The 16,629-nt window shown below is 40.8% G+C and overlaps 2 protein-coding genes across 3 annotated transcripts in view; one reads left to right on the plus strand and one right to left on the minus strand.

Annotated features, from left to right (window-relative positions):
* The window catches only part of LOC146503366 (rho guanine nucleotide exchange factor 26-like), a 30,260-nt gene extending 27,787 nt beyond the window's left edge, over nucleotides 1-2,473 (plus strand). For both annotated transcript variants that reach the window (XM_085184063.1, XM_085184064.1), the window contains exon 15: nucleotides 1-2,473. In XM_085184063.1, coding sequence (XP_085040189.1) covers nucleotides 1-143 — 143 coding nt within the window. In that variant the 3' untranslated portion in view covers nucleotides 144-2,473.
* The window catches only part of dhx36 (DEAH (Asp-Glu-Ala-His) box polypeptide 36), a 26,600-nt gene continuing 12,223 nt past the window's right edge, over nucleotides 2,253-16,629 (minus strand). The window contains exons 13-26 of the mRNA XM_085184062.1: nucleotides 14,091-14,178; nucleotides 13,054-13,109; nucleotides 12,864-12,928; nucleotides 11,486-11,629; nucleotides 10,928-11,045; nucleotides 8,240-8,338; nucleotides 7,774-7,947; nucleotides 7,555-7,641; nucleotides 7,383-7,466; nucleotides 7,177-7,276; nucleotides 6,934-7,024; nucleotides 5,017-5,137; nucleotides 2,933-3,085; nucleotides 2,253-2,844 (exon numbers count right to left, since the gene is read on the minus strand). Coding sequence (XP_085040188.1) covers nucleotides 2,614-2,844; nucleotides 2,933-3,085; nucleotides 5,017-5,137; nucleotides 6,934-7,024; nucleotides 7,177-7,276; nucleotides 7,383-7,466; nucleotides 7,555-7,641; nucleotides 7,774-7,947; nucleotides 8,240-8,338; nucleotides 10,928-11,045; nucleotides 11,486-11,629; nucleotides 12,864-12,928; nucleotides 13,054-13,109; nucleotides 14,091-14,178 — 1,611 coding nt within the window. The 3' untranslated portion in view covers nucleotides 2,253-2,613. The remainder of the gene's footprint in view (nucleotides 2,845-2,932; nucleotides 3,086-5,016; nucleotides 5,138-6,933; nucleotides 7,025-7,176; nucleotides 7,277-7,382; nucleotides 7,467-7,554; nucleotides 7,642-7,773; nucleotides 7,948-8,239; nucleotides 8,339-10,927; nucleotides 11,046-11,485; nucleotides 11,630-12,863; nucleotides 12,929-13,053; nucleotides 13,110-14,090; nucleotides 14,179-16,629) is intronic.

Consider the following 16,629-nt stretch of genomic DNA (forward strand, 5'->3'; position numbering starts at 1 on the left):
GCTGGTACGAAGGCGAGCGGCTGCGTGACGGAGAGAGGGGATGGTTTCTAAGCGAGTGTGCTGAACCAATTACATGCCAGGCCACTATTGAACGCAACATGCAGAGAATGGACCGCCTGCAGGGGCTTGAGACTAATGTGTGACAGGACGATGAGCGGACTGCTTAACCTATACGGGGCTTTTCCCTGGCCATTAGTGAACCCTCAAAACCCCTTTTTAAGCACTGAACTCAGACGAATGAGTTCAATAACCATACCACTGACCTGTCTCCAGGGGCCAACTGGACATCTATGAGAGCCTTGCGGCTGCTAGGCCCTCACAGTGGGATAAAGATGGAGCCACAATCATCAATAAATATCAGCCACACTGTCTAAGTTTCAAAGAAAAGACTAAAAACAAACACGTGGAAGACGGATTTCCCTAATAACTGATTTGTCTCTGTGCAGGTGGGACTTTTTGACAGTGGGATCTGTCACACTGATTAATTCCCTAGCCTGGTTAGTAAAACTTCACACCCACAGCCAAAGTCACTGCTTTTTTAGCACCCTACCACACAGCAATAGCTGGTATGAAATTTGTAAATGCTTTTTTTTGTTGTTGTTGTTGTTCATTTACAAAGAATACGCTTTATAATGTGCAATTAAAATGAGAGTACAGTAATACTGTAAGAGGTAAAACAGGCTAAATTGTGTGAAACTAACGACAGCCTGGCATGCGCTCTGTTAATGAGGCTTCTCAGGCCATGTGATTGAAGCATTGCCAGCATCTTGTTGATTGTGAAAGTGATAATAAGGAAGGAGGGTGTGATTGGCAGCTTATGTAAAGTGTGTGGGTTAATGTGGAAACTCCTGTGAGTGTTTAATCAGCCTCTGATGGCATGTGAAACTATGACAATATTTGCAACAGAATACAAAGTGGTGTACGTTGAGCTGCAAAAGAGAGACGGGCTATTCGTCTGAAGCTTAAGGCACTTTGTGTAAATAGCAGAATCCATTTTCTTTTTTTTCTTTCTGGATTATATTGAAAACAAAGTAATCTGTATATAATCTCCTCTCATTTATGGGTCTGTCTACCCTCTTGTCTCCTGTTAATGCCACCACCATGAATCAATGATTCATTCATGTCACAAATATTATTAGACGCTCCATTCACGCGATGATTTTGATTGTTTGAAATATTTTACAAGCACAAATACACAAAATCGGTCTCAGAGGTATATGCAGCAGCCAGCTACAACTTTAAAATCTTCTTGAGCTGTCTGTGGCATTCATATAGGTGTTGCTTTGACACATACCACATACTTAAACTGCCCAAAGAGTAGTTTAAGTATGTGGTATAACACAGGTGGCTTTAATGGTGTGGACTGGCGCTGATATTGGGTGTAAACCCTCCCACCCCTTCATATTTATTATGTTATAGAAGGATGGTAAAATTAATTTTGTGTGCTGATGGCAAGATCTGAAGACGGAGAACAGCCTTGCTCTTAATGGTATTGCCCAGCATGAGTCATCTTTTTAGTGTTGCCCAGCTAAAGAAGAAAAATGACTTGGTCAAAGGATGAAGATAACACCATCTATCAAGCCAACTGCTCTGGACTCGGTCCAAATGACAACCATAACTGTTGAGCCACACGAACCAAGCTATGGCGGTCGGCAGTGCTGCCATGAGGAAGGACACAAGTATCCAGACTTTCAAAGAGAACAGCTTTGCATTTGCTCTCAGGGAACATTAGCTTTGGCACCACACACATAAGCCGGTCTTGTTTAAGTCATTTCCTCTCTTGTATCTAGTGTAAATTACCTTTGTACATGTAAATATGTAAAACGGCTTAAAATGTGTAATGTATGTTTTCGTAAATACAGATTATATTGAAGCAACTTGCTTATTCAGCCTTCTATATTTTTAATCAGCAAGTCCTAATAAAAGCTGAATTGCCCATCATTTAGTCTGATCAATGACTTTTTTTTTTTTTTTTTTTTTTACACATCACTGCAGCAGAGACCAACTCTAGGAATGAAACTTGGGACAATAAATTAGACATATTCTTTCTGGACATTTAATGAAGGATAATCAGATAAATCCTCTGGACATCTGCGCCTTTCTCAGATTGGAGCTATTAAATCGAGGGTGTGAAATATATTACCCAGGTGATCTTAAAGCTCAGAACAAATTATGTTCTCTCATCGTAAAACCAGCAATATTTGAGATTTTCCAAATCTCAGCCCGGCAAATGCAGATGAAGTTAAGCAGCATGATGGTACACCTTCTCTTTATTGCACAGGCCTGTGGCAACAGGTGAAAATAAAGTGTGACTTATCCAAACAAGAGGTTCACTAACAAGATAAAGTTAAAGAGAGAATTCAAACAAAGACTGGTCCTTTGATCTAAGAGGCGAAAAATCAAATGCAGGCCTTTTTTTGCCTTTCTTTTTAATAGCAGTGGCCTGTATTTGGCCTTCAGGGGCCTGAGGGAGCAGCAACATTTCAATCAAGCAGAACCATCAAGAAGGCCAGCTGGTTATCATAAATAATCCAACTAGAGCCTGTGTCCAAGGATGCAGGCAGTAACTTCATGGCATCTTCTTTTCAGAGATAGCCAAATCTCTATCCACTTTTAATCATCGTCATCATCCTCGTCATTGAAGTAAACGTGCTCTCCTCTTGGGGCAGACGCCCACGTTCTGCCATAGCCCCTACTGCTGCCTGTGGGCTTCTCCTGGGTCGTGATGAGGTCTATGATGGCTGTGATCACAGCACAGTCTTTGGATTGACGGTTTTGCCAGTCTACAGGAGCAGGATTACAAATTTTGTCCTGCAGCAGAGAATCCAGCTCTTTCTTCAAACTCTGCAGGACGGACAGGAAGGAGAGATTAATACAAAAGAAATTTGAAAAAGACAGATGTGTCGTTGATGTGCGTGTGTGTGTCGTTTACCTTAACAAGGTTAGCAATGCGTGCAGGAGATCTAAAGACAATCCACTGGTCCACTGCGATGGTTTCCTGGTCCTCGTCTTTTTGGATGGTAATGTCTCCTCCAAAGAAAAGCAGTGAGAATGGCGACACCTCAGTGCAGTCGTATAGGAAGATCTAAGGGAGCACAGAGATGTCAGTAACGCGCGACGACAGGGCCATTACAACAAACACGTCAACACATGCGGTGACAGAGAGCAGCATCATTACGGCACACCCTGCCTGACAGCTATTCTGTGGTGTGGGCTGAAAGTGTCCCATTAGTAAGGAGAGGCTGTGGAGTTTGAAATGTGTTTCAGGAGAAATGTCATCTTGACCCATCTGTGACTTTAACTTATGTATTACACCTCATCCATTTTCTTCTGTATTTGAAGGAGACTGATTAATGTGTTTGAAGGAGACTGATTAATCAGTTTCCTTCAAACACGGACATAAACGGTAGTAACCAGACCGAAAAGCAGCGCACATTTCGGTGCATTATTTCGGTGCTTTTTTTCCTGAGATGTGATACACTTTGGATTCTAGCCAATCATTTTACCTTTCCAAGGATAGTAGGCGGGCCCAGGTACGTACGTTCTTTTAGAGCAGAGCTACAGATTAAAAATGTTTGATAGAGTGATACCATATATGCCCTATAGCTGCAAAAAAGGCTAACATTGTTATCTTTTTACAAAAAAAACAAACAAAAACAGCTAAACATGAGGGGTTTTTGGACAAAGTTTGTGTTTTCCGTTGTTTAAGCACCGGTTCCAACCAAAGGAGGTATGTTGTATCAACAGAAAAGTCTAACTTGGTTATCATTTTGCAGAAAAAAAAGAGACTTCTAAAATTAAAAACATGAGAGGTTTTTGGACAAAGTTTGTGTTCTATATTCTTTAAGCATCGGTTTGAGCACTGTTTAAGCACCGGCACCGTTTCAAAAGTACCGGTTTGGCACCGGGATCGGATAAAACCTAAACAATACCCATCCCTACTAATGATAATGCAAATTATTATTATTTTTTTTAGTTATTTATAGTTAAATTCAAAAGACTGCTAGCAGAAATCACTCGGTGGGTACACACTAACAAAAAACTCCTTTGCTCAAAGACGCGGAATAAACAGCAAGCTGAGGTCAAACAAAAACTATTTCAGCTTTGAAGGTTGAAGACCATAGTATTAAAAGGGAGAAGTAGAAAAAGATGGAGCGAGAAGAGAGAAGAAAAAGAGTAAAAAAAGCAAGGAGACAGCAGAGACGACTGCATTTACTCCATGAATGTGTAATGTTATGTCTCACAGAGGGCAAGTGCGTCAGAGAATATTAAGTCTGACGTCATCCTTCAGTTTTATTCCTTTTTGTCCTATCTACAGCCCTGGACCTCTGCTTTCTTCTCACAGTAAACAAATAACCTTTAAAATCTCGCACTCTCAGAATACCTTACTTTTACGATGTCATTGTGCTCAAAACCACTTACATGCAACAAGAAAAAGAAAAGAAATTTAATGGCAATAATAATGAGAGTGAAATGCAGCAAATCATTTCTTTTCCCTTAAAGACAAAGAGAAAAAGCACAGGCGGCCATCAGAAAGGACATAAAAGGTGTTTTCCTGCAGAATAGAAACATTCACAATAAGAGAGCACAGAAAGAACAAAGACAAAGAGATGCAAGGGAGGGGAAACGGGTGTGAAGAGGGGAAGAAAAAAAAAGAGAGAGAGAAAATAGAAAAAGGCAGCAGTCAGCAAACAGCACTGACTGTTTTGCACCCCACCACCAACTACTACATTGTATCTGGAAGCTTTGAAGCACAAGAGCCTTTGTGAGGGACTTGAAAGGCAGTGTTTTAATCAAATATTCATTAAGTGCAAAGCTGGTGTGGCACCACTGCCAACCTTTAACCACTGGCCCTCTTTTCCACTCATGCACCATTCGAGGGACACATGAAAACTCAAGAAGACACAAAGCAACACAGACTCAAATGTAAAAATAAATAAATAACATTTACAGAACAATATAACATTTACTAGGATACTAGGAGAGATAGATTACTCCACTATGTAAGATACTCACACTACTTGTTCTCATCTTTAGGTGATAGATAAGCCAAGTATAGTTGAATTCCGTCTCTTCGGCATTGACAGATTTTGGGTGGATACACACTTTTCCGTCAGCCTGAGTGTACACTTTGACACTGCAAAAGATCAGATGTGAGTGAGTCTAAGTGTGTGTTTTATAGAGCTATATTCACATTCTTCATACTTTACAACATCTCTTTTTTTTTTTTTTTTAAATTGTCATCCTAATAAATGATGAAAAAAAGACATTTATTACAGCAGAAGATGGAAAACAGTTTTAAAAAATAAGAAATTGCAACAGTTATGATACCCCCGCCCTTTTTGATTAAATTTTTTAGACAAATTATTCAAAAAGTTTGGATAAAAATAACGATTATATGCAAACACTACAATCTGGTGTGATCTCTGAGGCAGAGATGAGCAGTGGAAGCTCAAGGACTAGCAAACTAACAGCTCACGACTGCGCTGTCAATGTCCATCAATTATTTTTCTTATCTCAGTTGTATACATACACCACAGTAAAAAAGAAAGTACATCTTTCAAGGTCTTATGTATCGGGACATATAAAATGATACATACAATGTAAAATAATGCAAAGAATATATCTGGTCCATCTCTTGATTCTAAAATTATTTAAATGAAACCTCAGATGAACACCCAACACATGACTTTTTACACTTGTTGTTATTTACTGAACAACAATCTGTCCAAAATGCAGAAACAGAGTGTCAAAAACCAAGTATTTCTATAAGAATTAAGGAGGCAAGTAGGAGCCAGGTACTCCTAATCAAATGTGACTGATTAACTGATCATTAAGTGTGAACACCGCTACATAAGCGAAAGTGTTTGCAGTTTGTTGGTCTGTGTTAAAGGAATAAAACGGTGGAAAGAAATCAGCAATGGTCTAAGAGTCCAGCATTCCACAGTAAATTATTCAGTGGAAAATATTCGAGACATGTTATATGCCCTGACAAACTCACCCCAAGGTCATGCACATGACCTTGCAATGCAAAGAGGAAGTGAAAAAAAAAATCAAACAATTCCACCTCAGACTCTACCAGCCTCAGTTAGTATGTCAAATGTTAAAGTTAATGAGAGTACAATTAGAAAAACACTAATTTTCTAAAATTAGTGGAGAGTCGTGTATCGCTTGTTTGTTGGCTTGTTTGGGTTGCCAGGAAAAAGTAATATAGTATCATTTTTGCTAAAATAACTCAGAATTTAGCTGTTCAAGAGCTAAATTCTATCAGGTGTTTTTTGGCTTTTTAATCCAACGTATGCAGAGTGCTGAAAGTAACACTGTGTTCCACACACCAGTATGTTGGCCAAAGAAAACCAACTGCTTCACTGCAGGGAACAAGCTGTTTGAAACGGAAAACAACAAACAGTGCTTAATCAGGCACTGAATTCATTAAGTGGAGAGTTGTGGTGCGGACATAAACATTTAAAAACTTGCTTGGTGTTACGAATTACTTATACAAAGGATATGACCCTGGGAAATGACTGTGCACCTGGGTCTAAAGCTGTCAACGAGATAAACAATAAAAGTGACAGCCTGCTGTGAAAGAGAGTCTTGCCCCTGTTGTGCGTGTCTGTCTTTTGCACGCAGGTCACAGCCACCGCTTATGACAGCTGCCTTTGGGCAATTTTATGATGACTGCATTGATCTCGAGCTGCAAAAGTGCCTTTGTTTTTGACAATCATCCTAACGTGGTCTCTGCACAGCCTGGGGTAATTGTCACAGTGCCCTTACAGGGCACTCTTACCAGGATGTATGATGAGATATTGCAGTGCGAAGGCTATTTTTCTCTCTGGAGATCAATAAGACTGATTGGGCACCTCTCTATCTTGGGCTGTGCAGCCCTTTCTTGTCTGTCATTGCTCATCTCCTCCTTTGGATTAGCAAACTTACCCTGGCCTCTTTTTGCTGTGAGATGGTCTGATCATGGCCACCTTAGGGTACAGACCTGCTACAATCACTGCCTTGATTAATTTTTCATTGCCTGAGGGGAAAAAAAGTGACAGATAAAGAACAAATGAAAAAGAAAATATTAAACTTAAATGCTTCACATCATACTTTGTTACTGCTTCACAGCCCAGATATCATGACCAGTTAAAAAACAACAACAAACAAACAGAAAAACTTCTTACTTACCCGAGTTGACATTAGATTTGGGGTCTTTGGGATCGTTGCTGCTGACAAAGCCTGCATGCATGAGATGTTCGGCAAACTGACCCTTCATGTTTTGCAGCATCTGAATGATGAAAGGACAAGTTGCTTCTAATAATACAGCACACCTTTGACTTCACAGAAAGAAGTCCATATTTAAAATATAGTCACGCAGAATCATCTCGACTCACCTGGAGTGTGTTGGCAGACAGGAAGTTGTCCCAGCAGTATTCCCTTTCATACCTGCCTCCACGCTGCTTTGCATCCTCCCAGCCCTGGGTAAATCAATGCATGATAAATTAAGATGGGATCAATTCATACAGCAGACACAAAATCAGGAGTCACCCATGTGGGCTGTTCTACCTGGAAAGCATTGACAATAGTGAGGTGGTCACTCTTCGAGTTTCTAGAGAGGGCCTTCCGCCTCATGTCTGCCATCTTCTCTTTACCCTAAGACAAACAGATACGTTTAAAAAAACAAAAAAACAAAAACACACACACACACACACACACACACACAAGTTCAAAGATAGTATACAGCGTAAGCTTTCATATGCTGTCTGTGAACTCAGCTCTACCTACCAGGGGTATGAAAAAAGGGTCTTTGAAGCTGAGGGAAGCAGCAATAGTGAGTACAGGGTCAAGGCAGCCCAACAGAGCTCCAAACAGGATGAGCTTGCCAATGTGAGGTTCCACAGGCAGCCGAGCCAGGTGGAAACCCAATGCTGTAAGATTCTCTCTTTGGTCCAGGGCGTTCTGACAAAACAATGTCATCATATCCATAAGAAAGGGCATTCAGAAACATGTGCACAATAACTATCGCACAATTTTATTTTTTTAACAAGTTTAACCTTGTTAGCCTGAAAGCTCATTTTTATCTGGGTAAATACTAATTTCTCAGTTTGCTGCTGCAACACAACTTACTGAATTTGTAAGGGCTTTTTAGTTAGTTACTAGTATATTATGTAATCTTTGGTCACAGCCCAGCATGCAATTGATACTCTGATTTGTAACAATCTCTTAAAAACCCTTTTAGTTATTTTCTTACCAGTTCTGTGAGATTCTTGATGGCGAGGCTGACAGCCTTTTCAGTGGGACGGTCCAAGGCTTTCTCCAGGAATCGACCTATAGACCCAAGCTTCAGTATCTAGGGAGCGTGTGTGATATTTTGCTTTGATCAGCACAAGCATGTCATAATTTTTTCCACATAATTCCCTTGACTTAATCAGGTGGGCTGTTAACTATGGAAAACATTGATTTAGAGACACACAGTACTGTGGAAAAGTCTTGAGCCACTCCCCCTTTCTTCATATTTTGATATTCGGTATGACCACTTTTGTTCTTCGAAACAGCCTGGACTCTCTTGTGCAGCTTTCTTATTATTTCTTTAAATAATCTTCAGGAATATTTCTCCAGGCCTCTTGATGGACGTTCAAAGCTCTTCTTTAGATGTTGGCTGTCCTCTGTCAAGATGATCCCACACTGCATCAATAATGTTAAGATCTGGGCTCTGAGAAGGCCAATCCATGACTAATAGTGTTCCACTGTGTGTTTTTCAATCAAGGTACGCTTTTACTGCACTGGCAGTGTATTTGGGATGGCTGTCATGATGAAAAATGCCAATCAGATGCTTTCCAGATGGTACTTCATGGTGGATCAAAGTATGACTGTGTTTTTCTGTGTTCGTAATTTGGGCAATGTTGATAATACCTCCATTACCACTGGCTGAGATCCAGCTACAAAACATGACCGAGCCTCCACTGTGTTTTTCAAATGGAGGCACTACCTGTTGCTCCTCTCTCCTGCCCACCTCTGTACATACTAACACCAGTTTTAACCAAAAATGTCAAATTTGGACTCATCACCCCATAAAACCTGTAGCCATTTATTTTAAGTCCAGTTCTTATGTAATTTGGCATACCTCAGCCTTTTCTAACTCTTCTCTTCCTTATGAATGGCTTCTTGAAAGCCACCTGTCCTCTGAGACCATTTCTGACGAGGCTTCAGTGAACAGTAGATAAATCAAAAGGTCAGACTGACTTTAAGAATCCTAAATGGGCGTTCTTAAAGTCAGCAAAGAGGCACAGAAAAGAAGATCAGACACCAGCGAGGGAGGATAAGAAGGACAGACGCAACAACATTGTCATCCCCTATGTAGCCGGTGTATCAGAGAAACTCAGGAGGGTTTTCTCCAAGCATGACATCCCGGTGCATTTCAGACTCAGCAACACACTCAGACAAAAACTGGTTCACCCGAAAGACAAAACACCAAAACACAGACTTAACAATGTGGTGTATGCCGTACAGTGCAGCGAGGAATGCCCAGACCTCTACATTGGAGAGACCAAACAGCCACTTCACAAGCGCATGTCACAACACAGAAGAGCCACCTCCACAGGACAAGACTCAGCTGTCCATCTGCATCTTAAAGATAAAGGACACTCTTTCGAGGATGCCAATGTTCACATTTTGGACAGAGAGGACAGATGGTTTGAAAGAGGAGTGAAAGAAGCCATCTATGTCCACTGTGAGCGACCATCTTTGAACAGAGGCGGTGGTTTACGACACCAACTCTCTGCCATCTATAATCCAGTTTTGAGTTCCCTTCCCAGACGCCTTAACGCCCACTCACACCCTGGGCCATCTGACCTCAGGAATTCGCATAATAAGGTGGGGCCAGGTTTCACAATGAACTCACCCGAAACTCTGGCTGATTGGGACCCACACCCAGTTCCACACCTTGGCTCAGGCGATTAGAGGATCATCAGGGGGTCCTTTTGTCCCTCTGTGGGGGGAAACTCCCACTAGGTTTAAATCTGGGACTCTCCACCATTTGACCTTAGAACTGAAGAAGCTTCTCGGATGAAGGTGAAACGTCTTCAAGTAACTTAAAAGAAGTCCAGACGCTTTTCTTTGCAAGCTCCTTTGACTACGATGACCTGGATGACTGAGAACCTTCACAGACATCACATGGTTTGGTTTGGCAAATACTGAAGTTCGCTAAATGCACGTTCATTTCCACATTCAAAAGGGACATTTACTTGTCGCTAACTGCAGAGCAATGAAACAACCACATCTCTCTGTCTGACTAACAATGTGATGTTGAAGTGTTTGTGCATTAGAGAGCCAGGTCAAGATTAGTATGTTGTCAGTGTTTTTCTCACTTTAATGACTGTCTGATGCATTGTCCAACTCTCACCCACTAGCTTCAAAAACCATATCACACACATACTCAAATACATCCAGCACAGAGAGTGGGGGAGACACACTAAAATACATATCCAATACAGCAACTGGCGAGAACAATCACAGCAAACACTACATCTAAATGACCTTTGGCTTAATTTTCCATTAGCACTGTTTAAAATATGTCTGAGTGGAGCGTGAGGATTTCAAAAGAGAAAGCGAAAAAAAAAAGTAAGCAACCAAAGAAGAAAAAGACTGTTTATATAAGAGAAAAAAAATGTGTAGAAAAGAAGTAATTATACTGTCTGTAAAAAATGAAAGTAAGAGCGGGAGAGGGCATGAGTCAGCCCGGGATGCTCCTCCCCAGTTCTCATTAGACAGGAGAGGCTGTAATTCAGCACAACACCAAAAACAGCAGCGCTGTCCTCGTTCTGCCCCTGCACTCACAAAACTCATTGAGAGCAATCTTGTCCTCATCTAAACTCCCAAACCCACACCTATCTGTCTCTCTCTCTGTCAGTCTATCCCTCTTTCTCTCCGCATATACAACCTTGATCTGCAAGCACAGCTCCTCCAGTGGTGTCCTCATAATTTCAGGTAATTGATAGGCATCCAACAGGCTGGCCCTCAGACTGTTGTACAGGTGATAGCATTTTCCCGGACACACTCTGGATATTTAGAGAAGAGAGTTGTTAGAGAGACAGAGAAGGAAAAGAGGTTAAATGTTTTACAGGTCCTGTGACAAGGGCTTAATTTAAAAATCAGTGGGATGAAACTGCACACAGTAAGCAGCTCTGCTAATTGGGCCTTGCTGCACTTTGATGCCAGAGCTATATAACAGAACAGACGTCTCAAGTAAAAGACTGGAAACAACCTGAGAGTGACTACACTTTGCCTTTCTGAGTGGTTACAGATGGGAAAGCAGGACGGAGTGGGCTTACAGGGAAGAGTGATGGAGAGCTCAGATGACAAATAGATGGGAAGATAATTATCCCATATCGCTATTGCATACCCAGAGGCACTAATATAAAGTATGCCCTCATTATATTATAATCTACAAATATACCCACGTGTAGACACAAACGCACACATAAACACACACACACACCTGCCAGCACGTCCTTTCCTCTGTTTGGCATTGGCCAAGCTAACCCACTCAGCCATCATGGTGCTGATGTTATTGCTGGTGTCAAAGTTGGTCTCCTTAATTTTGCCTCCATCTATCACATAAACAACATCATCGATGGTGATGCTGTGAGGAGCAGGCGAGAGAGAAAGGAGGGAAAACATAAGTTGCACGTAATAATACAGAAAAAAAAACACTTCAAAGTTAGGGCTGTTCGATATAACGATATATATCGGATGACGATATAAAAACGTCTATCGTTTCATTTTACGCTATCGTTTGTTTTGTGGTGTCGCAAAATAAACTGTTTACGGCAATATTTTTTCACCGTTTTGATGGTCACTGTAGTGGCTATATTAATTTCTTAAAGTTCTCTCTTTCTCTTATATTTAATATAACCACACTATGGACAGACAAGCGCCTGTTTTTATGAGTTGTGGTTAGCGACAACGACGGTAACACCATCACGTGTCCGCTTGTTTATGTACCACATAAACCTTTCACAATAAAGCTCAAGATCCTGTTGAGACTTTTCAAAATAAACTGAATCACGTGAAAGAGCAGATTATTTACGGATAAGAAGTAGAAAAGAGCCGTCAGGTGCTAGAAAATAAACCTTAGACTCAAACGTTAGAACAGGCTTTTCCCCGCAGCACGTCGTGTAATAAATACTCACAAAGAAAGCGGCGTCTGTTACAACTTATGTCTAAAAATGTATCGTTTCATCCATCGGTTAAAACACTCGACTCACTTCCCGCAAGTCGAGATGCCCGAGATTCACAGAATTTACAGAAAATGTTACATTTTTGTGATTTATATCGTTATCAGGACGACAGAATTGTTATATCGGGATATGCGATTTTGGTCATATCGCACAGCCCTATTCAAAGTAGACTCTCAAGAATTCCTAGTTAAGACTCTTACACAATCACTTAGAAGTAAAAAATAAAATTCAGCCCTTTGGTAGGTTTAGTCTATATTTAGTGGAGTGATATGAGGGGAGTGCTGAGGGCAGGCAGCTCCTTAATTTGCTCTGCTCGTTTGTGTGAGTGCAGCACTCTGAACGCATTAACAAATTGCCTGTCACAGAGTTTTCCCATCCAAACCAATATGACAGTATTTGTAATCAACCCAAGAGATGTATGCTAATTAGCTCCAATCCAGTTGTATGCCTCATTCTTGACTGAGGCACTTGCACACACAGAAAACAGATGGTAAATGGTCTGTATTTGTATAGCGCTATAGATATATGATGGAATGTCATAAAATGTCTGCGTTTTTTCTAAACTTTTAAACACTTTCCAAAGTACAAATGCAAAGACTGGACAAGCTTTTACCACAGACGCATGCTCTTACAAACCTGGTCTCGGCTATATTGGTAGCAATCACAATCTTTCGAACTCCAGGAGGAGGCCTTTTAAAAACCTGAGAACAATTAGAGAGAAAAATTAAGCTGGACATTTGTGATATTGAAAGGGGACTAAAGTAGGACACAATTGACAAAGAGATGGTCCGAGAAAGAGAAAAAAGAGAAACTGAAGAATCCTGACCTGTGTCTGATTAACAGTTGGCATGAGGGAGTGCAAAGGGATGATAACAAACCGGTCTGAAATGCAACAGGACACAAAAGAAAAACTCAAATAAAACACTGACTGTCAATTTAAGATACAACTAGTCCATAGGCTGAACAATTATGTGTTCTATAACAACAAGTATCATGAAACCATGGAGAATTCTACAGCCACAGCACCCCAACTTCAGATAGGTGGAAGATAACGGATGAATGGAAAATTGCACCACAAATAGTGGCATAGTTGCTGGAGTCTACTTAACTTAAAATGACATACGTGTTTAGCAACTTTGTCTTTACATACAAGTATACGCAAAATACAAGCAATCAGCAACCAGCGGAGTCAAGTCATCTTTTGCGAAAATATAAGCTGGAAGACAAATCTTTTATAATATAGAGCCTTTATTTCCAAACCTTTGCTAAACTTTCAGAGTTCGCTGTATATCACAACTGACAAAGAGACCAGTTGACTATTGCAGTCAAACTCTATTTGTAATCTGTCACCAAATGCAAAACCAGCAACCGGGAAACCACCCTCATTTTTACTCCAGTGAGACTAAGCCATAAGCAGTTAAGAAAATGGGTGTATTTCAACAAAGTGGCGCAATGATGAGTGCTGTCTCGTCATAGTAAGAAGATCCTGGGTTTGAACCTGCCTGTGTCAGCCCGCTCCGGGTACTCCATCTTTCTCGCACAGTTCTAAGACATACTTGTTAGGTTACGTGGCGACTCTAAATCGGCCTTAAGTGTGAACTGTGAATGGTTGTCGTCTCTCTCGCCTTGTGATAGACTGACGACCTGTTCAGTGTACCATGCTTCTTGCTCTATGACAGCTGTAATAGGCTTTTTTATTGCTGCGACCCTGAATTCAATAAGTGGTTAAGAAAATCAAAGGATGGATTTCTCAACTGTGGAACAGAAAACTGTACAGTCAAAGCAAGAAAGAAAAATTGCAACACACCGACGTGCATTCACTTCCATGCTGTACATCCTGAATGTGTGTTTCTGTTTGCATACCTGATCGGAACATTTGCTGAGCCATGAGAAGGTCATTGAGAGTACTGATGTTGTCCCAACCAGGCAAGAACACCAAGATTGCTCCTTCCTGTCCAAGACATGATACAAAACTCTGAACACAGCTGTAAGTCACAAAATCCAGCAGGGTCTCAGTAGATTGCGGGTCCAGCGAACAAGATGCCCATGACCTCAGAGGAGCTGAGCTGAGGCAGATAGATATTTGCTCTCAGCTCCCAACCTCTACATTTACATTCAGACACAAAATAGCCGCTGAAACTCCAACATCTTTATGACAAATGCATCTTTATAGTACAGGAGAGCATCTGATTAACATTAACAAAAGCGCCGACTTAATTTTCTCCACAATAGCAAAGAGAAAAGGAAATCAATAAGTCACATGAAAAAGTACAGACGCAGAAACGCTAGCTGTGAAAACATAAGAAGAGAAGACTAAACGGTGAGGAAATCTCTGCGCATTGAGCTCTTTTGTCAGTGGCTGCAGATTGCTGACCACTTAATGGATATCAGGCATCAGCGCCTCATTCACAAAGCCAAAATCCATTACAGTAATGCTGTAATGGTTTAAAAAAAAAGCTGAAAAAGACCCCTTTAATGACTGATGAAGAGCTCAGTCATTGCAGCAGCAAAGAATAGAATAGAGAGAAGGAGACAAAGAATGAGACAAAGTCAAAAATCAGTCAATTGTTTAGGGTGCAGTACTGTTTAATTTCTTTCCATACAAGCTATTACCACAGTTGTTGTCTCAACACTAAATACTAAAAGTTTTGACAGAAATCAGTGACACAAATATGAAGGTTACAGTTTGTGACACATAAAATTACACAAGGCAGTCGATGCTAGCCCATGGTGCCATGCTGGAAAGGTCAAAGATAAAATTAGTCAAATCTGTCTTTAATAAATATACAGTCATACAGACTGTACAGACATATAATACAGAGCAGAGTTTCAGCAAACTCGTTTTCATCCTATCCAGATTTAAGTGGAATAACAAAACTATTCTCTAGCTAAAATTAAGCTGCTATAAAAATCGATTCTATAAAAAGCACCATGCTATTCATTTCCTCTGAGAAATGAAGGGAAGGCATAAAAAGTAGCTTCTAGGCCTTGATTTCCCCAACTTTTTAATTAAAGCTAATTATTATCCCCAGTTCTCAACCACTGGCACTCACATGGGACTGTATGTATGTTAAAGTCTCTGCATGTGTATTTGTGAAAGAGATGAAGGTCGGATGCCTAGCTACAACCTGATAAATTACACGCATCCAAGAAGAAACACACTCTAATTAATTCTAACTAAAAATTAAGTAACAGTACAGTACAGTAAGCCCTGTAGAGATGGTCTACTCTATGACAGCACACACAAACCACCCACATACAGTTGCAGCCAGCAGGCATTCATTAATGCCTGTATGTTAAACCCCTAGGTGTATAATCACAGAACCCTGCAACATAATTAACCAATCATCGCAGTCAAAAGCTCAGCAGATGGCCCATATCCTTGGTTCAGATTACCATCATGGTGAATCAGCCAGTTCTCTCACAGCCATTTGACAACGCCACAACAAATCAGCTGGTTGACTGGCTCAGTGTGGCCGTGACTGATGGAGATACAGCTTCATATGGGAAAGTATAATTATTCTGTCTGCCTCTGTTAGTCACTCCGTGTTCTTCTTCTTTTTCACTCTCTTGTTTATTTATACATCCAAAAACTATTTTACTTCATTCAGTCATAGCACTTAACTTTTTAAAATGGTAGTAAACCAATCATTCTTCTCTCATTAATAGTAGTCTACCCTGAATCGCCTCCTGGTCAGCAGGGGGGGTTTCTGTGGAGTGTGCATGTCTCCCTGTGCCTGTGTTGGCTTTCTTTGGGTGCTGGCTGTAAATTATAGACGCTAAACTCTCTCTGTAAGTTTGTGTCTTTGTTTGTCTCTCTGTGTTAGATCTGTGATGGACAGACGACCTGTATAAGGTGTACCCTGCCCTTGACCTATAATAGCTGGGATAGGCTCCAGGCTCTAGATAAGCAGCTGAAGTATGGACATATATTTTTTCATAATAACCATTTTACCACTTCCTAGAAAAGCTACTGGGCCAGCAGTTACAAAAATGTAAACTTTCTACTTTCAAGTCACACAGGTGACGCTGTATTCACAAAGCTAACAACTGTGCACTGAAATGATGCCGACATCCAAAAAAGGAAAGTTAACCAGAACTGGAAAAAGAAGAAGGGGAATGGAGGTGCAGCGGGAGAGCATCTGTTCAATCACTCATTAGCAGAAATTTGCTGCCAGGATCTGTGTCATTTTCTCTGATCTAATGTCCGTGTTTGGAAGCCAGCCCGCCTGCTCCCTCCATCTGCTCCATCTAGGAATGTACTGTACTGTGCCAGCCTAAGAGTCTCCATTAACTATTAGTTTTCATTTAATGTCAAGCCACCTTTCACATGGGCAACTTTCTGTCAATGATTAAAGAACATGATGTCCAAGAATGAAAATCTTCAAAGGCAAGCTCCTGT

The sequence above is a fragment of the Neolamprologus multifasciatus genome, chromosome 14, assembly GCF_963576455.1.
Source record: "Neolamprologus multifasciatus chromosome 14, fNeoMul1.2, whole genome shotgun sequence".
Classification (NCBI taxonomy): domain Eukaryota; kingdom Metazoa; phylum Chordata; class Actinopteri; order Cichliformes; family Cichlidae; genus Neolamprologus; species Neolamprologus multifasciatus.